The sequence below is a fragment of the Ipomoea triloba genome, chromosome 1 (genome assembly GCF_003576645.1).
Source record: "Ipomoea triloba cultivar NCNSP0323 chromosome 1, ASM357664v1".
NCBI classification, from domain to species: Eukaryota; Viridiplantae; Streptophyta; class Magnoliopsida; order Solanales; family Convolvulaceae; genus Ipomoea; species Ipomoea triloba.
Genome location: NC_044916.1, coordinates 23,198,101 through 23,221,608, shown reverse-complemented (window position 1 = coordinate 23,221,608; position 23,508 = coordinate 23,198,101). Strand labels below are relative to the sequence as shown.

At 36.1% G+C, this 23,508-nt stretch overlaps 2 protein-coding genes across 2 annotated transcripts; one reads left to right on the top strand and one right to left on the bottom strand.

Annotated features, from left to right (window-relative positions):
- Positions 1 to 3,012: 3,012 nt before the first annotated feature.
- On the top strand, positions 3,013 to 10,618 carry LOC115996491 (tRNA (cytosine(38)-C(5))-methyltransferase 2). Its single transcript, XM_031235747.1, has 9 exons — positions 3,013 to 3,319; positions 3,595 to 3,688; positions 3,786 to 3,904; positions 4,004 to 4,126; positions 7,087 to 7,423; positions 7,504 to 7,598; positions 9,576 to 9,638; positions 9,714 to 9,778; positions 10,169 to 10,618. Exons 1-9 carry the CDS (start codon positions 3,125 to 3,127, stop codon positions 10,245 to 10,247), a joined length of 1,170 nt encoding a protein of 389 aa, XP_031091607.1. The 5' UTR covers positions 3,013 to 3,124; the 3' UTR covers positions 10,248 to 10,618.
- Positions 10,619 to 11,915: 1,297 nt separating this feature from the next.
- Positions 11,916 to 12,395, bottom strand: LOC116010800 (uncharacterized mitochondrial protein AtMg00810-like). The gene has a single exon (XM_031250311.1). It carries the CDS (start codon positions 12,393 to 12,395, stop codon positions 11,916 to 11,918), a length of 480 nt encoding a protein of 159 aa, XP_031106171.1.
- Between the last annotated feature and the right edge of the window lie 11,113 nt (positions 12,396 to 23,508).

The window sequence follows — 23,508 nt, the reverse complement described above, 5'->3', positions numbered from 1 at the left end:
TATTGTCCAAGATCTTGGGATTTAGTGGCATCCGGTTGCACTCCTATTAGTACATTGGTGTTAGCTTTGTCCTTGTAAATATGTGTACTTTTATAACATGGTCAGCTAATTTCGTTACAACCAACCGAGTATTATTGCAAATACCACGAGTGTGGTCAATATTTCTCATTAATATCATAGGTGACCAACCTTTAGGGGGCGTTTAGTTCACGGAATCTTGGATTACCTCAAGTAATAAGATTACCTCCAGGAAGGTAATGTGAGATTTTGGAAATGTAAGATTACCTGATGTGTTTGATTTGGATTGTGGAATATAATATTACTTTGGTTTGGTTAAGTGTTATATTTTAAGTTATATGGATCAATTTACTATAATGTCCTTTTATATATATGTGTGTGTGTGAATGTATTGATGCTTAATATTAAAAAAGATAAATATATAAATATACAAACATGTATATTTGATTATATAAACATATATTTATTTTATATATGTTATTGCGTTGTTGTTGTTGTTGTTATTATTATTATTATTATTATTATTTATTATTATTATTATATAAGGATTAGTTAACAAGGGCAAAGTTAGAATAATTCAAGGTAATCTAAGATTACTTTAAAAAAACGGGGTAATCACATTACCTTGAAACATTACCGCCATACCAGCTTTGAGGTAATATAACATTACCAGGTAATCTCATATATTGAACCAAACAAGGTAATATAACATTACTAGGCTCATATTACCTAGGTAATCTCAGATGACCTGAACCAAACGGCCCCTAAAGGTTATTGAGTGATTTCAAAATCTAATATATATATATATATATATATATATATATATATATATATATATATATATATATATAATTGTAATGAAAATTAATTCTTTAAAATAAGCATACCAACATTTAATTAAAATGATAATTATAAAATTAAAATTAAATTACTAATTACTTCAAAATTAAATCCTAATAATTGCTTAAAAAGTAAACTACAAAGTTGTTAACAAAATCAAAGTGCATAAAAAATTAAAATACAAATATTTAAATTAATTGTCATTATTGATTCATATATGCTTAACCAAATCATCATGAAGTTGATGCAATTGCGAGTCATGTAAATCGGCGTTTCTTTGTAAATAGTGTTAAAACTCTTCGATTGAGTGTTGCAACGCTTGTACAGTTGATTCAGTTTCTTTGTCTACCCAATTAGTTATGATGTCAACAATTATGTTGTGTAAAATAATGCAAGTGCAAATTATTTCTCTAAAGTGTTTCATGTATCAAAATCGTCCAGGACTTCTAATCATTGCTCATCGAGCTTGTAAGACTTCAAATGCCCACTCTACATATCTTCTTATTGCCTCTTATCTTTATTTAAACAATATTATTTTCGGGTCATGAAAGGAGTTTGGATCCCAACGAAAAAAAACCCCACATATCCAAAAGAAGGAAGCAAAGCCACAAAGCAAAGAAAACCCCATAGATCCAAGTTTCTTCCCCACAAATTCAAAAGAAAGAAAACCCCACTAAGCAAAAACCACTAACAATAATTTGATGGCATTATATTCCTTTTCTATAAACCCTATGTTTTCAACTTAGATGGAGAAAGAGAAGTAGAGAGGGATAGAGATTACCTCAGAGAATGGAGAGCCTCCGTTGCTGCGAGGAGAATGGCGCTTCTACAAGTCTAAGAGAGGAAAAATCAACGAGAAGAATAAGGACAAATGAGAGAAATTTTCAATCAGCTGAGCAGAAACGCTACTACGGATGGAATTTTGCAAATTAGTTTATTAGGTTGATAAGCTATCTCAATTAGCCATATTACCAAACACCCCCTTTATAAATATATATATATATATAGGCCGCATCAGATGCGAACAGCCTCCCCCGTGCTGCTGTGTGGCCTGATCTGCACCATTAGATTCCATGATCTAAGACTTCATATTAATCCAAACAATACAGGCGCTTGGTCTTTAATTACGCGAACGAGAAGGATAATGTTGACAATTCACTACAATTTCAAAACCAGATCAGACGACGACGGAGACTTGAAGTCGACGAGCACTGAGCAACAAACACCAGACGAGTGTAGAAGGACTCCATCACCAGCAACGAGCGCTCCGTTCCGAACAAAACGCACAGGTCGACTCTAACAGAAGAACTAGAATGGAGTAATTCGCAATAGTCTGTGCATTATCAACATTAATCTGGTTCATATTTGAGATAATATTGGTGTAATTCGCAATAGTATGTGTATTTGGTGTGTGGTGGTTAAGTGGTGTGTTTTAATATGAGAATTGGTGCATTTTTAACGTATAATGCTGTGTTTTAATTTTGTTGGTGCATTTGAATTGAGTAGGTGTATTTCGGTATGGTAGGGAATGGTGTGTTTTAATATGTATATATATATGTATGTATGCATGTATATATGTATGTATGTGTGTGTGTGTGTGTGTATATGAGCATATCATCAGGTTTGGGCCTTGATGTACTCTCCTACATTCACCACTCACACAAGTTTACTCCTTGAGATATTGCATTTACCACATCACACTAAACATTGTCACATATAAAGTAGATGGGAGCTTTGCAGCTCCAAAAGCACTTGTTATCTTCGTCCAGTGTGGATCTCTATTCTTATATTGCTTACCCCATTGATTGGTGTTGTTTGTTATGGCTACTTTTAATAGTTGTTCTGTTATCAGCTAATCTAGCCACTCAATCTCTAACTTCGTTAGTGTATTTCCAGAATAACGCTATGTATTAGGATTCTGTCCAACCTGACGCTACTTCTATTTTGATTTAATCTACCTTTATTGGTTGACTTTCAAAAAAAAAAAAAAAAGTAATCTGAGAATTGCCACATAAAATTATGGGCAAATGGGCAAATAGCATTTTCCTTCGGGTTTTACCTTGCAAATTTTATTTATTTTTAAAAAAAAACAACTCAGGTGCTACTCACGTGATGTATAAAATAAATCTCTCGCGTTTACTTCCTCCTCGGCCCTCGCTAGTCCCACACGGTGCAAGAGCGTAATTGTTCCTTCTCAGCCCTTCGCCGCCGGAAACGGCATCCGCAGCCGTTCCTTCCGGGGAGCTTCGCTGTTGGATAAATAACAATGGAAAGTAAGTGCTTTAGAAACTCCAAAGATGGCGAACAGCCATGGCGAGTTCTGGAATTTTACAGTGGTATTGGCGGGATGAGATATTCACTGATTAACGCCGCAGTAAACGCCGTTGTACTCGAAGCGTTCGACATTAACGACGTCGCAAACGATGTTTACGAGCACAATTTCGGCCACAGACCTCATCAGGTACTTGTTAATCCATGACCATTATCTACTTTACAGTGTAAACAATTATCGAAATTAAGGAATATCGAGGAAATAAGAACAAATAGAGGTTCTAAAAGCTGAGGAAAATGCAATTACTAACTTAATTTTTAATCCGTAGTTTATTAGTATGAAACAGAAGTTGGCAATGAAAGTTGTGCTTTTGGAGACGATTTTCTAGAAAACTCAAAGGCTTAACATATTGATCGTTTTGGTTTATAGTTGTGATTATGTAATTTTGTTTGGTTGTCCTTTAGGGTAACATTCAGACTCTGAGTGCTGCTGATATTGATGGCTACAAGGCAGATGCTTGGCTTCTTTCTCCTCCTTGTCAACCATATACTCGACAAGGTCATGAAAGGCATTATCCTATTTTGTGTTTCCTGTTTTCACTTGATGATTAAAAAGTGTCGTGTTGGTTGGTATGTTTCCTCAATTCCATGTTCAGGCCTCCAGAAAGGTTCCAAGGATGCCCGGGCCTCTTCTTTTCTCAAAATTTTGGAACTCATACCGGATACAACAAGGCCTCCACTCTTCCTTTTTGTGGAGAATGTAGTAGGATTTGAGGTCTGTATTGCAATATTATGTGCATACTTCATGCTTTTTAATATCTACGTGGGGCAATGGGCTTATATGTGTTTGTTTTATTTTATGTTTTCATTGCAGACATCAGATACACACGAGATGATGATGGAAATCTTGAGGAAAAATCAGTTTGTCACACAGGAATTTATTTTGAGCCCTTTGCAGTTTGGAATTCCCTATTCAAGGCCACGGTATTACTGCTTGGTATCTTTCTTTCCCTGACCTCTCTTTTGTATTTGTGTGTACATATTCTTCGTCTTTATAGGTGAGGTCTATAATTATTTGATTGCATGACTATATGAAATTAAAAGTGACATATTGTGAAGAATTATTCATTACAAGCCAATAGAAATGAAAGAGGCATCTAAACCAGAATATGATATTAAAATGATTGACTATGGAGGAGTAAAACTCATTGCCAATTAATGAAAATAAAGGAATTATTTTCTGCCTTATTCATGGGTTTCTTCCATAAGTAATGTAAACTTGATTTGTCAGCTTTATTCATACAAAAAATGGTCCCAATAGGATAATTTACTTTAAGCATCTAAATGCAAGTCTTTCCCTCTTTGTTTGTCCTCACTTTCATGCTCTTTCTGTGAAGCAATTCATTTGTGAAAAAAAAAAAAAAAAAAAAACTTTGCATCACCTCTTATTTAAATGGATGAAATTTAGAAGACTAGGGACTGATGATGGTTTAATTTATTGCTTAGGTTTTAACTGTTTTGCAGTATGATCTGAAATCCCTTATATTATTTTAGGTAGTAGTATTGAGTAACTTTATCGTGCAAAATGTTAGGGTTGTGCTCTTAGAGATCTTTCCCATTAGCTTCATTTCTGTTAGGCTGTTAGCTAATGCAGTAGCACTTTTTCAGGATGCTTCACTTGGACTCTAAAAAAGATGACCTAATTAGTTGTGAAGTGCTTTTGTTGGATGAAAATTTTAGAACGATCGCTGCTTTAACATATGTTTTTTCAAGCTGCATATGTCATCCTTTTGCTCACAAAATTTGATCCAAATTGCTGCATTAATTTTTGGCCTTCTGGAACTCAAGTTCTGGACTTCTTATCTTACCTTGCTGAATTTGTGAGGTTTTCTGAATATGTAGCCTGGTTGCAAGCTATTCCTATACCTGAGAGCATTATTGGATCTAAAATGCTAAAACTACTTTGGGAACTTTACATCACAGTTTCATCATGTACTTTCTCCTCTAACCTTTTTATCTGTATAATATTTCTGCAACTCATTCCTAAGCACTGTAATTAAGTTACTAATAAACAAGCCTCCCTTCATCAACATACCCATCTGTTTTCTCTAGTTCTTTACTCTGTTTTCAGTATATTAGATTCAAATTTTATTTTTTTGGCTTAAAAATAAAGATCATGCATCTATGTGAGCCTAAGTAGAAGTGCCTTTTAACCCTTTCTCTTCAAAGCCTCTCCCTTTCTAGGACCTTAATGATTTGTAAACATAATCACTAATCAGAGAAGTGGTGCTAAATTATCTTATACTCTCAAGGGATTGAATGCTGGTCTTAATCCACTAATTTTGTATTTATTGTCAAAATCTGTCCTTGCAAGCAAATAAAGCACTGGAAAACCTTTCAATTTGATGTGGGAACTAGATCAATGATTTTTACCCACGGACAGTTTTTTTCCTCACTTTTATAGCAGTCAATTGATGAGTTGATAACTCCACATAGAAAGAGTACTTTTCAAACTAAACCACTGAAGTTATTGTTGTATGTTTCTTTTCACATCCAGAAGGGTGAAGACAGCGTACAGAAATTATTTAACAAAATTCTTATTCTTTTCCCCATTAAGTAGTTTACCTTCTATATGCAGAAAGGATAAAGACTAAACAATGTGGTTAATAGTTGTTGGAAAAGTAAAACATGTCCTCTATTGGATTACAATTTTTATTTTAAAGGAACATTTAATTTCAATTTTTTTTTCTTATGTACACATTTCGCTACTTGAGTCCTGTTATGGAATATATATTTAAAGGAAAATGGCACTTTTTCCCCCTATGTTATGTGCTTATATCACTTTTCCCCCCTGTGTTATTAAAGTGGCAGTTTTTCCCCCTGAAATGTTAAATTGACATTGTTACCCTTAAAAATAATTATTTCATTTATTTTTCTTCTCCAACAAATTATTACTTATAGGTATGGATGATCACGATTCGATTCGAACCTAACCAAACACTGTAGCAATCATACCGAAATAGTATGGACGGTTCTGGTTACGATTCATAACCGAAAAATAAAATTAAATAATTGTTGAACCGTGAGCCGGAACTTAACCACAGTCATATATAGTAAAAATGATCAAACACTTATTTTAATAAATCGGTACGGTCGGTTCCAATTTCGATTTTGAACCGCCAATCACAACTTATTTATTTATTTATTTATTTTTATAATTTTATTTCTAATTTAAAAATAGTCTAAATTCAACAATTATTTTATTTTATTTTTTCGGTTCTGAATCGTAACCGTAATCGTCTATACTATTTAAGTTCAATTGCTACAGTGTTCGATTAGGTTCATATCGAACTGTGATCTTCCATACATATTAGTAATAATTGGTTGGAGAATAAAAATAAATGAAATGGTTAATTTTAAGGGCAAAAATGTCAATTTAATATTACAAAGGAGAAAACTACCACTTTTAAAATAACTGAGGGGGAAAAACTGTCACTTTAATAACACGGGGGAAATGTGCTATAAGCACATAACATAGGGGGAAAAAGTGCCATTTTCCCTATATTTAATATATGGAATCTCTATATATTAGGCAGTCTTAGGGATTTAGGTAGGTAGGCATATGGAAACTGGTGTCCTATTCGTAGTCTTCTAGCACCTATTTATAGGGTTTTGTATTCTCTTTTCTATATGACAATATAAGATAACATATTTAGAGACTCTCTCTTTACTTTCATAACAAGTCCTTGTTTAATTAAGTTTTCTCCAATGCATTTGCGATATTCTTTTCTGTCTTTATTGCTCCGTATTTATATTTTCCTATCAAAAATAATATATACACAAGGTTTGTTTGGTCACTTGTTGCAATTTCCTTTTACATGCAAACTTTGACTTTAAAAAATGATTAACTTGCAAGGAGTTACAGATAAGAGTATATTTTACTCTATTTCATTACAGGCAAAAAGAAAACCTTTAACCTTTAGAAGTGCACAACATGACAACCAGCTTCTCTGGAGCCCTGGCCCTTTACTTTGGCAGGATGAAAACACAATTGACAAAGATGATGACCAGTCACAGGAGTATTGGGATGGGTTGCTTCAACATTGTCAGCCTATAGAGAATTTTCTTGAATGGAAAGGTTCTGCAAATGGATGTGACTCCAAGTCCAGCTTTTTAGCTGATAATGATTCTGAAAAAGTAGATAAAGATGATGGAGATATTGGACATAACAGTGACTTCTCAAGTCAGTATCTTGTTCCTTCAAGCTTGGTGAAAAGATGGGGCAATGCAATGGGTATCCCTCTTCATTGATTCTTTTACGTTTCACTCTGCTATTCAATATTTAGTTATTTAATTAATTTCTTGAAATTTCAGATATTGTTTTTCCTCACTCAAAACGTTGTTGCTGCTTTACAAAAAGCTATTATCGATATGTTAAGGGAACAGGTTCCCTTTTGGCAACCAAACAGGTAGGGCTATAGATATCATGTGTGGTCTTTCCTAGCATCTGAATTCTGTTGTTGGGCTTTATGTTTAAGGAGCTTTTGGTGTGCAAATTAGACATGTCTATGCCATCTTATTTCCTTGACCTGTTAGTTCCCTATATTTCTAGCTTTCATAAATCTTAATAGTTCTAGAGCTCTAAAATAAACCCACAATGTGGATCTAAGTTGCTAGAGTTTTATATCCATTTGTGTATCCTATTTGCATGATTGTCATACAAAAAGTTATATAAGGTTTTGGGCAATATTTTGAAATCCATACAACTTATTTAACTGGAGAAGTGCTGGGTCAGACTTCAGAGGATAGTGGTCTGACCACTTTGTCAATTACTATTAAATAGTTAACGTGCTGATGCTCTAACTTTGCACAGTGGCATGGAAACGAGAAATGGGTAGCATGACATGAGATATGGGGAAACAACAATTTTTAAAAATGTACGACATAAAATGTGGGGACAATGAACAAATATAAAATATATATGGGTATAGTTGCAAATGCTTTTTCCATAATTACACATTAATTGGTAACTAGTTTTATAAATAAAAATAATACACTATGGGGGTGTATCCACTATAAATAATTAAATATATAGGGATATGTAAGGTTGAAGCAATAAATTAGAACATGTATTTCTTGTGACCAAAAAATTATTTTTTCAATTAGACCCCCTTGAAACTGTGAAACATGTTTCTTTTAGGAAACATGTCCTAAAACTTTTTTTTATTTTTTATTTTTATTTTTTTAATTATGGAAATGGCCCAGAAATGTTGTGAGGAAGTTTCCTGTGAGTTTTTGATTGTGAAAATGTGTCTAAAACATGGAAACACTCCTCCATGAGAGTTTCCATGCATAATAACGTACTCTATACCTCAAAAGATGTGCCTGGACAAAACAAATACTTCTAGAGACTGCATTAATTGTCTACAACATAAGTTACATAATCGCGTTACTTTTCAGTTGAATACTATTTTGTTACAGATAATATTATAGGGGAATTGTCATGGGATGAGTAATCAATTATACACCTGTGCACACACGTGAGCAGAGATATACTCCTATATATATATATTATATTTATATCTGTTATGCACATGAAAATTAGAACGGTGAAGTTTGGTGAAAGTGAGGGCATTTCAGACATTTTGAATTGCATTTGGTTAATTTGAAAAGTTGAGGGACCAAAATTAGTTAAATTGATAGACAAGGACTATAAGTAGTATTATCTCTGAAAATTATTACCATATTATTGTGCTATGATCATAAAGATGTTATCATCTTTTATTCATTCTCTTTCATTTTTATTTCTTGAAATAACATTCTGATGAAAAATGCTAGAAATGTTTTTCTCAATGCTTCCTTTGGCCTAGGAAACTAATATTACTACTCATCTACTCTTTGATTCTCCCCAACCCTCTGTTTGGGGACCAAAAAAGAGAGCTTACTCACTCACACACTTAGCTGGAAATGAAAATAATGACCAATTACCAAATAACCAGAAGCTACAATGATCAGATCCATCAAGTAGGTGAGAAATTGACAATTAGCCATGAGGTCTCAGAGATTGTGTACTTAGTATGGAAAAATCATCCATTTACTTTCTAACATACTCTTGTTAAGCTTGTGTAGTTTGATTAAACTGATAAAATAGTCATGATGGTTAAATTGCTGCTGCCACTACCTGTGGTATTCTAAACATATAATGTGTGGTCCATGTTATATGTGACTCGGCATACCAAAAAGAGATCCATACAATGGTCCAGCTCAGTTTTTTAAACATTTGCTATGGTCTATATTCTTCTATTCCGTAGTTTCTTGTTTATCCTCAATTAAATGGATGATTGCCAAATTTTGAGTGATATCCATTTCACTTGTCAAAAAGTGAAAAAATGGATATCCATCTAACCATCTTATCTTCGGTTACATAGTTACTTGATCTAATACAGGGAACAGAAAAATGTAAATCTTCATTGGAGGAGCTATGCCTTAGATACTTCACCCCCCGTGAGGTAAGGCTCTTCACACCCTAGATCTGTTTCCAGCAGTCATGAACTTAATGTCCTAATTCTTTTGTTATTGCAAAGGTTGCAAATTTACATTCTTTTCCAGCGAGTTTCCAGTTTCCCCAACACGTGAGCCTCAGACAGCGGTATGTTTTTCTTTAATCACTATAACTTTTTTCTGTTGTTAGAGCAATGACAGAAAGATAGACTTTACTTATTTTGTTTTGCTTTTTATTTATTTATTTATTTTGGGTTGGGGTGGGTATTTTTTAAATTACTTCAAAGAATTATAGGATATAATCTTACTGGATAAAGGATTTTAGTTAGAGCTGGAAAGCTTTTGCCAAGTATTGATTATTCATCCATGAACATTTAATGGCTTTGTCTGGTGTACCCTTTCCTGTTGTGAATTGTGATGCAGTAAATATTTTAGTTTTCTTTTGGCAAATGCTTGAAAGTTATCCTAGTTCTTTTAGAATTTATTACAACCTTCTTGTTTACTCGCCTCTGAGATATGTATTTGCTTATGTGTGCAGGTATGCCTTGCTTGGGAATAGTTTAAGTGTTGGAGTTGTTGCTCCATTGCTTCAGTATCTATTTACAGAGCCTCCATAACTTCATTCAAAACAAACTCCATTGATGAAGGTCTAAAACTTTTCATTGTTTTGTCACAAACTCACTATCCAGAGGAATGATATCAGTGCTTAGATAGAAAATGTAGGATCTCAACCTTTTATTAGGTCTATATGTTTTATTATATACTTTTTATGATTATTCTGGATAAAAAAGTTGCATGTTTGTCCTTATAGATGAATCTAAATAGAATCTGTAATTTTAGTCTGAGATGTCCCATGTAATGGCATTGTAATTGCAAATTTCTTCATTACTGCATTGGTATTTTGATAAAATGTTTTAGCAGGTTTTCTGTATTGCTATCATAACCTATCTAAGGCAGCAGTAATAAAACGGTGAATTATTCTATTTTATTTTATGCTATGAGGGTGCTATTTTTTGTTTATGAATACAACTGTTGATAAGGTGTTTAGAATACTGTTAAGCATTAAATATCTATGATGAAATATGAAATGGTTAGAATAAATTGTATTTTATCTTTATTAATATGATATTTATAAATCTTTTTTATTTTAGTTAGATCAACTCTGTATTTTTAGATTAATTTGAATACAATGAATGATGCACCATTGAAACTTAGATTACATTAAGATGGTTCATAAAAAGTAGTTTTCTTTTAAAATACTTCTCATAATTGAATTACAACACATTTCATATCAATTGATTCATCAAATTAAATAATTATTACTACATATCTTATCAACACTCTACAAGATTACATAGAGAAATATAGACTTAATTACCGATTTGGTCCATCGACTATTGAGATTTCACCACTTTGGTCCTTGACAATTTTTCTTGCTCAATTAAGTCCTCGACTTTGAAAAAATTAACCAATTTGGTCCTCCGTTTATTTTGATGTTTAACAGCCGTTAAATCAGGACCAAATTGGTAAGTTTGCTATAGTCAAGGGACCATTTCGGTAATTAATTTTGACTGAAATGGTCCCTTGACTATAGTGAAAATTACCAATTTGGTCTCGATTTAATGAATATCAAATGGTAAAATAAACGGATGACCAAATTGGTTAAATTTTTCAAAGTCGAGGACTTAATTGGGTAAGAAAAATTGTCGAGGACCAAAGTGGTGAAATTTCAATAGTCGAGGGACCAAATCGGTAATTAACTCAGAAATACATATAAACTACAAATTTATAAATAGACTAGAAGTATAACATAATGAGAGTCATTATACTCCCCCTCAAGCTTAAGTTGGGGCAACAACCTGTATCTTGTCATGCAAGAACACGAATTGCAGAGTAGCTAGAGGTTTAGTGAAAATGTATGCCAATTGATCTTTGGATGAAATGAAATTAATGTGAAGTTCACTAGCAACAACCTTGTCCCAAACAAAGTGGTAGTCAATCTCAATGTGTTTCGTGTGAGCATGGAATACAGGATTGACACACATATATGTGGCATCTAGATTATCGCACCATAATTTTGGAATAGACACATAAAACACACCTAGCCCACACAACAAGGACACAATCCAAGTAACCTCAGCACAGACATTTGCAAGCGCCTTATACTCAGCCTTCGTAGAAGATCTCGCCATTGTACGTTGCTTCTTACACACCTATGCTACAAGATTAAAACCCAGAAAAACTACAAAGCCACTAGTAGACTTCCTATCCGCAGGATAACCGGCCTAGTCCGGATCAGAAAAAGCATGAATATCAGTGTTAGAGGACTTACGCAGCCGTAAACCATAATGTAAAGTCCCCTTAACATACCGTAGCACTCGCTTAAGCTGAGCCCAGTGAGCCACCGTCGGAGTATGCATGTGTTGACAAAGCAAATTAATAGCGTAGGACAAGTCATGACGAGTCACAGTGAGATATTGTAGCGCAACAGCTAAACTCCTGTATCTCGTGGGATCTGCATAAAGATCTGTCGATTCAACAACAGGACGTGACACAGGAATGGGAGTTGCCAACAACTTATAGTCAGTCCTACCAGCACGCTTCAGGATATCCGTCATATAACGCTTCTGAGAGAGCAGCATGCTACCATCCAAATGAACTGTTTCAATTCCCAAAAAGAAACCCGGAACTCCCAAGTCACGAATTCTAAAAGTAGCAGATAATTTCGCCATGAGTGTAGACACCAAAGACTGATCACTACCCATGATTAAAATATCATCCACGTAGACTAATAAATACACTCTCAATTCCCCATGTGAATAAATAAAAAGAGAGACATCCATTTTTTATGTCTTAAAACCAATTGACAACAGAAAAGTGTGCAGACGAGTAAACCAAACCCGATGGGCCTGCTTAAGACCATATAAGGACCTCTGCAAAACACAAACATGATCAGGAAACACTTTATCAGCATATCCAGGCGGTTGACGCATATAAACAGTCTCAGCAAGTGTTCCATTCAGGAACACATTATGGATATCAAGTTGGCGAATGACCCAACCAGAGATCAGAGCCAAGGATAATAATAACCGAACTGTGGTCGGCTTGACCACAGGATTGAACGTATCAAAATAATTCTATCCAGCCACCTGGTTGAACGACCACCAACCGTGCATTGTGATGCTCAATAAAGCCATCGGCTTTCCGTTTGGTGCGAAAAACCCACTTGCGCCCAACAACATTTATCCCTAGACGGTAGGGTACAAGTTGCCATGTCTGATTATGCAACAACACAATAAACTCCCTATCCATAGCCTCCCTCCAATTTGAGAATCTAACAGCTTACGTATAACAAGTAGGCTCGGAAGGACATACCTTAGTAGATAAAGCAATAAGGACTGCACCCTCAGCTCGCGACCTGCTCCTTGTCACCATACCATGATTCCGAACCAAAGGATGAGCAGTAGTAGTCCTAGGCGCCCAAGTACCCACAACAGGCAGTGCATGCTTGTCAAACACTAGTGACACCACTGGAGACACACTCGGAGCTTGCACACGAGAGACGACCCAGAGCTGCGACTGAGTACCAATAGAAGTATGCAAAATAGGCTTAGCAGCAAAAGGAAAAACATGCTCGTCAAAACGAACATGCCTGCAGATAAAGACCTTGTTAGTGTTTAAATCCATACATCGATACCCCTTAAACAACCTTGGATACCCAAGAAAAACACAAGGAGCAGATCGGAAACTGATTTTGTGACGATTGTAAGGACGAAGGTGAGGATAATACAGACAACCAAACACTCATAGAAAAGAATAAGAAGGCAGAGACCGGTGTAAGACGAAGTGAGGACTGGAATTATTAAGAACAGGTGTAGGCATCTTATTGATCAAATAAACCGCAGACTCAAACGCAAAGTTCCAAAAATGAGACGAAACATAGTCATGAACCATTAGAGTAAGACCAGTTTCGACTATGTGCCTGTGCTTCAACACGCCATTCTGGTTGTGTGTATAAGGCTATAAGCACATGACTACCTATGATTAATACCAAGTTTAAGAAACAAAGAATGCAATTTCTTATATTCAATCCCAAGATCAAACTAAATATATTTAATACGACATCCAAAAAGACGTTCAACTAATGCGCGAAGACGACCAAATATAGCATACAAATCAGATTTCAAACGCACAGGAAATTAAAGAACCAAGTAAAATGGGAATAATCATCCACAAATATGATAAAATAGCGATAACCATTAACTAATAAAACAGGCGCAAAACCCCAAATGTCTGTATAGATGATAGGCATAGAATATGTGCATATTTTATATATTATTTCATTGTGATTTTTGGTTCATTATTACTAAATTAGATTAACTTTTAGTTGAATCTTATTAATTGTGCACTCTTTGACAGGTAGGGACTTAATTGAGGGGAATTATGAGTTTTGAGGTCAAATTGCGAGAAAGTTTATTTGTTGATATGAAGATGGATTCAATTGAAAGAAGATTTAAGAATGCAGGGGTTAATTTGTGAACCTAAAAGTTTTGGGGTTAATTGAAGAAAAAGGAAAAGATTATGGGAATTAAACAAATGCATATTTGTTTTTGTTTTGGGGGTTCACTAGAATTGACGAAAGAAGAAAAGAAAAAGAAAAAAAAAAGGAATTAATTTTGGGGTTGCGTGGTAGTAAAGGAAAAATACGAGGAAAAAAAGAAACCAATTTCAATTGTTTTGTTTTGTGGGATGGCAGAAAACAGAGGATACAGCACTGGGAAAAAAAGTCAGGGAGCAGCAACGATCATCGGCGTAGGATCATCGGCAAAGAGGAGAAGTGATTCGAGACTTCATCATCGCAGGAGATTCTGAGCTTCGATCGCGATTCTCATTTCTTTAGGCTTGAATTACTTTCTTCCGTCTTTGCTTTTATTATTGTTCCTTAGGTTAAATTTCTAGATTAATATTTTGATATGCTAAATTTCTTAAATAGTTTATGCAATTAATTATGATTATTGGCTAGAACTTTAAATTAGGGATTTGGATTAGATTAATTGACTATTCTTCATGTGTTGATTCTTCTAATTTCAATTGAATAATTGCATTTTGTTATATTTATCTTTTGTGTTTTAGTTGTGGATTTTGTGACTGGCCGTTGCATATTTCCCACTATTAGGGTTCATAAGAAGAACTGACAGGTGAATTATGAACCTAGATCTCGTAAGATAAACACAATTGACCGAAACTTGACATAGATTTAGGTATTTCTGGTGCGTTTTGGTTGTTGCTTAATGGGTTCAATTAATGTTGGTGAAATATCGACAGGTGATCACAGTTAATTAGATACAACCTAGTAGCTCGACGGAGTATTAGGATATATTTGGAGCAATCATAATTGCAGGAATCAATATTTGGGTCTGCTGAACTTTGGTTTGTTTCCTAAGATATTGACCTTAAAATGATGTTGTCTGCTAAGACATTTGGGGTTGCCCATTACCTGTTTGTGACAAGCTTTCTCCTTCTTGTTATTGTGACAAGTTTCTATCCTTGTTTAACCAATGAGTTATATATCTTGGAATTGTCGGGGGCTAGGCAACGCCATGACGATTCAAGTCCTTACGGACATAGTCCACACAAAGAGACCAGTGTTAATTTTTTTGATGGAAACCAAACTGTGTTCTGATAGGATGGACACTATAAGGTCTAAACTGGGCTTTGACAATATTTCACTATGGATTGCTTAGGTTTAAGTAGACGATTATCTATTATCTGGAAAAAGGATTTGCAGCTAAGTATTCTAAGCCATTCTAGGAATCATATTGATACTACTATCAAGGCTGCACATTCTTCTTCATTGTGGCGTTTTACAGGATTTTACGGCTGTCCGGAAAGAAATCGGCGTGAGATATCTTGGAACCTACTTAAACAACTTTCAACACAAAACTCCCTCCCGTGGATCTTGATGGGGGATTTCAATGATTTAATCTCCCATGACGAAAAGATAGGGGGTGTTCGCCATCTAGACTGTCTAATCAATGGATTTCGTGAGGCGATCAACGCTAGTGGACTCACAAACTTTGAATTTGAAGGATACCAATATACATGGGAAAAAGACAGAGGTGGACCAAACTGGATTAGAGAGAAACTTGACAGGATACTAGTTAATGGTGATTGGATTGATTGTTTCGGAGAAGTTAAGGTTGTGTCCTTTCAAGCCCCATGTAGTGATCACTTACCTCTTGTCATTTGGCCTTCACCATCACTTCAGGTTAGACACTGCAGGAGATTTAAATTTGAGAATTATTGGCTAAAGGAAAATTAGTGCAGAGAGATTGTTATTCAATCTTGGAATCCCTATGAAGGCCTCAATTTATGCTCTGATTTGAGGTTTGTAGCCATGCTACTTGGAAGTGGGGTAAGGATTACAATAAAAATTTGCAACCCCAAATCGAACATTTCAGAAGGAAAATGTGCTATCTCATAAATAGGACTGATGGTTGTGGCATATGGGAGTTCTCACAAGCTCAGAAATCATTCATTAACCTACTTGACAAACAAAATCAATTCTGGAAACAAAGGGCCAAGGTGTTCTGGTATAAAGGAGGTGATAACAACACAAAGTTCTTCCACAACGTAGTCAAGCAGAGGAGAAGGAACAACACGATTCAAAGGCTCCGAAATCAAAAGGGTGATTGGATTATGCAAGGTCCTGAACTCAATACCTTGGTTAGGAACTATTTCACTACTTTAGTCACTAGTTCGGCTGGAAATCAAATTCCTGTCCTTAATTGTATTGAGCAGAAAGTTACCACTGCTCAAAACGGAAACTTGATGAGGAAATTCTCTAGTAGTGAAATCAAGAAGGCAATGTTTGGAAAGCATCCTGATAAAAGCCCGGGTTTTGATGGATTTAACCTTGGTTTTTTCAAAGCTATAGGGATATTCTTGGGAAAGCTTACTTTACTGCAATGAATTTTTAGAATCTGGAAAGTTGCCAAAAGGTATCAATACAACTCAAATTGTTCTAATTCCCTTAAAACAGAACCTAGAAAATTTCGCTGATCTCAGACCTATTGCCTTGTGCATTGTTGCTTATAAAATCATTGCAAAGGCCCTTGCAAATAGGTTGAAAGTCCTACTTGACAGTATTATTTGTGACACCCAAAGTGCTTTTGTGCTTGGCAGGTTAATTACTAACAACATAATGATTGCGTTTGAAATGCAACATTATTTGAAAAGGAAAACACATGGCAAAGATGGATATGCAGCCCTAAAATTGGACATGAGTAAAGCATACGATAGACTGGAATGGCTATTACTCCGTAATATCTTGCTTAAGTTTGGTTTTGAAGAGTGATGGGTCGCATTGGTGATGGAATGTGTATCTTCATGGAATATTTTGTCTTAAACAATGGAGATGAAATATGACCCATAAAACCAGAAAGGGGACTTCGACAAGGGGACCCCATATCCCCTTACCTGTTTATCCTTGTGGCAGAGGGCTTCAGCGCAATGTTGCGGGAATATGAGAAAGGAGGGAAGATTCATGGCATCTCAGTTGCAAGGAATGCACCACCTGTCAGTCACCTATTTTTTTTTTGCAGATGATAGCTATATTTTCTTCAAAGCTAATGCTCATGAAGCTAATAATTTGAAGCATCTTCTCCAAGCTTATGAAAAGGCCTCGGGACAAAGTATCAATAGGGATAAATCTGCTATGGTTTTTAGTGCAAATGTAGAAGAAAGTGTTAAGGGCAGAGTGTGTGACATCCTGGGTGAGTGCAACTCTAGCTTTAGTAACTACCTTGGCCTACCTATGATAATAGGGAAAAACAAGAAGCAGATTCTGAATTTCATAAAATCAAGGTTGTCAATCGCATTCAGGGATGGAATCAAAGATTCCTATCTAGAGCTGGTCGGGAAAATCCTTTTGAAAATAGTTCTTCAAGCTCTTACTACGTATGCTATCGGGGTTTTCTTGCTACCAAAGGGGCTTATTAAAGAAGTGGAGACTGTGATGAACTCTTATTGGTGGAAGGGTGGTGGGAGAGTCAATAGAGACATAAATTGGAAGGCTTGGAATATTCTTTGCATACCCAAGAAGTGGGGTGGTCTCGGTTTCAGGAACCTTTATGACTTTAACCTAGCTTTACTCTGCAAGTAGGCATGGAAGCTAATGTAGAATCCTGATGCCTTTGTCACAAAAATCTACAAGGCTAAGTAATACCCAAATACCAATTTTCTTCAAGCTAAACTTGGTACTAATCCTTCTTATATTTGGAGCAGCTTGTGTTCAACCTTGGAAATCATACGTAAGCATGTTAGGTGGAGGATTGGAAATGGTAATCAAGTTCGTGTGTGGTAGGATAATTGGCTTCCCAACCAAATTATCCAAAAGTGACCTCTCATCCCTTCCCTCTCATGGAGAATGCAAATGTAGCAGACCTTATGAGTAAATTGCACTTTTGGTCCTATGACTATAGGGCTCTTGTTAATTGCAACACTTGACTTTCAAAACCAACAAATTAGTCCTTTAACTATGCTTTTTTTAACAGATTTGGTCCTCCCGGCTAAATCACCGGCCAAATTTGGCCGAAAAAATGTAACATATTTTAAATTAAATATAACTAAGGGCAAAATGGTCATTTTATGATGTTTTCTTCTCCCTTGCCAGCCTCCTCGCCGGCGGTACAATTCCAATGATTACCGCCGGCGATAGAGTTCCGTACGCAATGGAAATTCAATCCTCCTTCTATTAATATTTAAGCAATTAACCTCCATTTATTAAGTACTCAGATTAGTACTGGACTACCTTACGCAATGGAAATTCAATCTTCCTTCCTAGGCCGCCGGCGATACAGAGTTGACCACCTTCTCCGAGTAGTCCCTGCCGGCTAACACCTCAGGCGCGACGTAGTATGTCGTCGCTACCACTCCGCTCATCAGCTCGCTCTCGTGGAAGCAGTCAGCCGAGCCAAGGTCGGCTAGTTTCAGTCGGTGACAATGAGCAATCGCATCCGTTAATGGTACTTAATTAGCAATTTGGACCAGAAGAGCATATAATAAATTCAAGATTTCAGATGAAATTTAGTTAAAACAAAAACAAAATTTCTTATTGTTTACTCATTTCTATGAAACAACATCTAAATGGTTGGTCTGATTATTCTGCCTGCCAAACGGTCATTTTGCTTTGCAAGTGATAATGGAGAGAGGAAGCGAGCGGCCAAAGGAGAAGGAAGAAGAAGAAATGACCATTTTGCCCTCAGTTATATTTAATATAAAATATGTTACGTTTTTCTGGTCAAATTTGACCGGTGATTTGGCCGGAAGGACCAAATCTGTTAAAAAAAGCATAGTTAAAGGACTAATTTGTTGGTTTTGAAAGTCAAGTGTTGCAATTAACAAGAGCCCTATAGTTATAGGACCAAAAGTGCAATTTACTCCAGACCTTATCGACCCAAATGATCTGAATTGGGACAAGGAAGCGATCAGATTGGTGTTTAACTAGAGGGATGCAGACTTGATATTAAGGATTCCCTTGCCCAAGTTGCAAGCTCAAGACAAGATCACTTGGGGTCCTGAGTCTGATGGTAAATTCTCAGTTAAAAGATGTTACAAAGTCATCAGTCAACATTTAAGAGATGAAGATATTCAGTCGTGGAGTAATTTCTGGCAGTGTAAACTTCCTCCGAAGGTGAAAACTTTTCTATGGCAAGCATGCACACGGTGATAGATGCTCGCCCGAATGTGAAAACTTTTCTATGGCAAGCATGCACACGGTGACAGATGCTCGCTTTATTCAGATGGAGAAGAATCAATCTTCCATATTTTCGTGAGCTGAAAATATGCAAAGGCATTTGCAAAGGCCTACTAGAATCTCGTAGGTGTCCGCCCCTTCACCTTGCTTCTTCCATAACCAAGATATTTTTTTTTGGGTAAATTCACGGGGTCTTTCTCTGTCCGTTTAACGGTCCAAGTACACCCACGTACGCTCCAGGAGGCACGAGAGTTGGCCTTGGGAGAATCGTCACTTGTGGGAATCGAACCCGTGTTCTCCCGAAATTCTTCCCCACAAAGAGAGCTCACTTGCCACTTGAGCTACCCCATTGGGTTGAAGAAAGATATTACTAAAGTTGAACGTTGATGCAACAATCGATAAACATACTGGAAACATGGGGTTTGGGTGTGTCTTGAGGAATAATCACGGTCAATTTGTAGCAGCATGTGGACTCCGCTAGAGAGGAATTTATAATGCTAAGGAAGCTGAGGCAGTAGCAAATAGCAATCAGGGAATCACTCATTTGGCTTAAATCCAACAACTTTGACAATATTAATGTTGAGACTGACTCTCTTCTAGTTGTGCAAGGTCTCAAGTCGACCTTGGGTGATTCCTCTTTTCATTTAATTTTAGCTGACATTAAAAACTTAATGAGCACGTTTGCTCATATTAGTTTATCGTTCTCTAGGCGATCTGCGAATCAGGCAACTCATTTATTAGCTAAGCAGTCTGTTTCTATGTTTGATCGCATGGAGTGGTTCTCAATTCCTCCTACTATCATTTGTAATGCTCTTACTTTGGATTTGAATTAATATATCTTTTTGTTCTAAAAACAAATCTAATAGGTGAACCCAAATCCCTAGTCTTTTATCAATTGGAACTTTCCTTTGCTTTAAATTCGTAAGTATTCTTTTTATCACGTGAATTTCTTTTATTTGTGTTTTTTTCTTATCACCAAAATTGGCTATTCAAGACAACAGTTAATTGTGTTCTTCGTGGGATCGATCCTGGAATACTCCATGAATTTATACTGTGATTGACTCTGTGCGCTTGTAGATTATATCAATCAATAGACTAAGTCTAAAACATGACTACTAGAGGACTCAACACGAGATAGGGGGAAATGCGCAGATTTTCCCAATTGACAAGCATTACACAACGAAGAAAGACAACCAGACTGACTAACCAAACAAGACTTCAAAATTTGACTCTGAACTCGTTGATGAGGGTAACCCAGACACCCATGCCAGACAGAAGCAGAAGCGCGAGCAGAAAGAAATGCAGACGAAGACGAAGAAGACACCGGTAAAGAGTTAAGCCTCCCGTGCTCTTACCCCAAAGTATAATTGCCTTATTTAGAGAATCCTTCACAACAAAATAAGATCGGTGAAATTAAAAAAGACATTTCTCATACGCAAAGTTTTGAACAGAGAGTAAGGACGCGGAAAAACCAAGAACATGAAGTACACGAGACATATTAAAATATCTAGAAGGGGTAGAAAATGGTGTACAACCAACACTAGAAATACACAAGGCCTTACCATTACCGACACACAAAGTGTCATTACTCGTGTATTCTTTAGACGTAAACATCAGGAGTAGCGTGATCAGTCGCCCCCGTGTCAGGGAACTAACTCTAAAATACCAATCCCAAGCCAAAAACATCCTAATAGACCATATGTGCCTGGGAACTAGAACCATCAAAATATCAACGATAACACGTCACCGCAGTATGCCCTTGCATTTACGAGATCGCTGCTGACCACGGCGACCTTGACTCGAAACTGTTGTCACCATATGAATTACCAAACTACTGTTGGCCACCATGCACACTCCAATTCAAATGACCACACTGCTGTTGATTCCCACGCTGACCACTGCCACTCCAAGACTGTCCATGCCTATTGGAATTGCTACCTCTCCAATTCAAACCAGAATTGCCGCGGTGAGCGACATACACCATTGGCGTCGGAAAATCATCAACCATCACAAACTCACGCGCACTAAGAAAATCAGCCAACTCCTCCAACGTCACTAGTGTCGACGTGTAGAAAGAGAAGCCGTGAGAGCCCGGAACTCCATACGAAGACCACAAAAGATTTACAAATTATGCTCGTCGATGTAAACCGACTGTCCGGCGAGCACCAAGTCCTCCACCAGCATCCTCACCTTACCTAGGTAGTCTATGATGGAATAATGACCCTGCCTCAAAGTCTGCAACTGGCCAAGCAAGTTCAATGCTCTCGCACGAGAAGAGGAAGCCAGCGCCATTTCAATCGCACTCCAAACCTCCATGGAAGTCTTCTATCCTACTGCTAAGGGCATTACTTCCTCCAAAAAGGGAGAAATAACCATGGAAAGTATGGCTTGGTCTTGTTGGACCCAAGCACCGTACGCCAGATTCAGAGTGACAGCAGCGATGGAGGAAGCATCGGTAGTAGGTAGTGGTAACGTAGTTGACGGACACGGAATAGAACCATCGACATATTCCAAGAGGTTCTAACCCTGAAGAAAGGGCACAAGTTGCGTCCGCCAAAATAAAAAAAATTTGATTTTTTAACTTAATGCTCACAAAATGGTGAGTAGTGGATAGGGACTAGGGAGTTTGGCAAGAGAGGTGCTGTGGCATCGGAAATAGTCCACTCGAAAGAGATACCGGCAGAACCATCATTGCCAGCCATGGAAGAGAAACCTAGCAACTGATACCAGATTAGGATTATATTTTTCAATCATATCAACACTATACAAGATTACATAGAGAAATATATACAAACTATAGAGTTATAGATAGACTAGAAGTATAACATAATGAGAGTCCTAATACATATAACACATTATAAATATCACAATTAATTATAAAAATGAAAAAAATCACAAATAAAAATATATTTAGTATATAGTCAACAAGTTTTAATCCTTAGATCTCTTAAGACAATAAGGTGTTTGTTACCAACTAACCTATCGCAATATTTGGTAACCTTTTTGTATAATATCATATTATCTACTTTTGTTAAAACATATACTATCCATTGTCCTCCCCCGGATCCGCCCTTGGATCTTATTGAGTTATAATACTTCATATTATACTTGAGGCATACAAAGAGGACATTGGGAAGATGCATAATAAATAATAGATCACCCAAGGCAACTATTGCTATAGTAAGTAGGTTTGCTTAGAAATAGGGTTGTTCAAGAAAGATATCTTAGTTAGATAGATATATTCTAACACTCCCCCTCAAGCTAGAACATATAGATCAAATGCTTCATATTTGCTACAAATGTATTAAATACTAGGTCTACGAAGAGATTTAGTGAGAATATTAGCAAGTTGTTCATTTGACCTAACAAATGGGGTAATGATGTTTTTTGATGCAACATTTTCTCGTATAAAGTGACAAACAACCTCAATATGTTTGATTATCACAAATTAATTTCATAGGACCAAGTTTATAGAAATTGAGTTATGTGAGAAGATGCTTAACTCAAATTAGCTCACATTTCCAAGTGCTTGGTATATATTCTACTTCTACACTTGAGCATGCAACCACATCTTGTTTCTTTCTTTTCCAAGAAACAAGATTCCCTCTAAATAGAATACAATATCATGATGTTGATTTCCTATCCCAAGGGCATCCCGCGCAATCTACATATGTATAACCACCAATTTTTGTATGTCCATAATCCTTATAAAGCAGCCATATACCTGGAAATCTTTTCATATATCTAATCTTAAGATTCTGATGGTTGCATTGTAATGACTTTGATATGGTTCTTGTAGAAATTGGCTAATTACACTCACAACAAAGGACATATCCAAACGAGTGATAGCTTGCAAACTAATCTTTGGTATATACTTGGATTAGATAAAGGCTCCCCTTGTCTTAGAAGTTTGACATTTAAATCCATAGGACTATTTGTCATACTAGTTTCTTCAAGAATATCCAAAGCATATTTATGTTGGAACACATATATACCTTGTTTGGATTGAGCAACTTCAATATCAAGGAAATATTTCAATTTTTCAAAATCTTTTTGTTTAAAAATGTTGAAGCAAATGTTTTTTGAGCTAATTATTCCTTCTACACTAGTCACTGTGATAA

Excerpts from the sequence above, each read along its gene's own strand:
- LOC116010800 (XM_031250311.1), bottom strand. The coding sequence starts at position 12,395 with ATGGGTAGTGATCAGTCTTTGGTGTCTACACTCATGGCGAAATTATCT.
- LOC115996491 (XM_031235747.1), top strand. The coding sequence starts at position 3,125 with ATGGAAAGTAAGTGCTTTAGAAACTCCAAAGATGGCGAACAGCCATGG. Across the intron at positions 3,689-3,785 it reads TCAACCATATACTCGACAAG|GCCTCCAGAAAGGTTCCAAG; the intron begins GTCATGAAAGGC and ends TTCCATGTTCAG. Across the intron at positions 7,599-9,575 it reads CCCTTTTGGCAACCAAACAG|GGAACAGAAAAATGTAAATC; the intron begins GTAGGGCTATAG and ends GATCTAATACAG.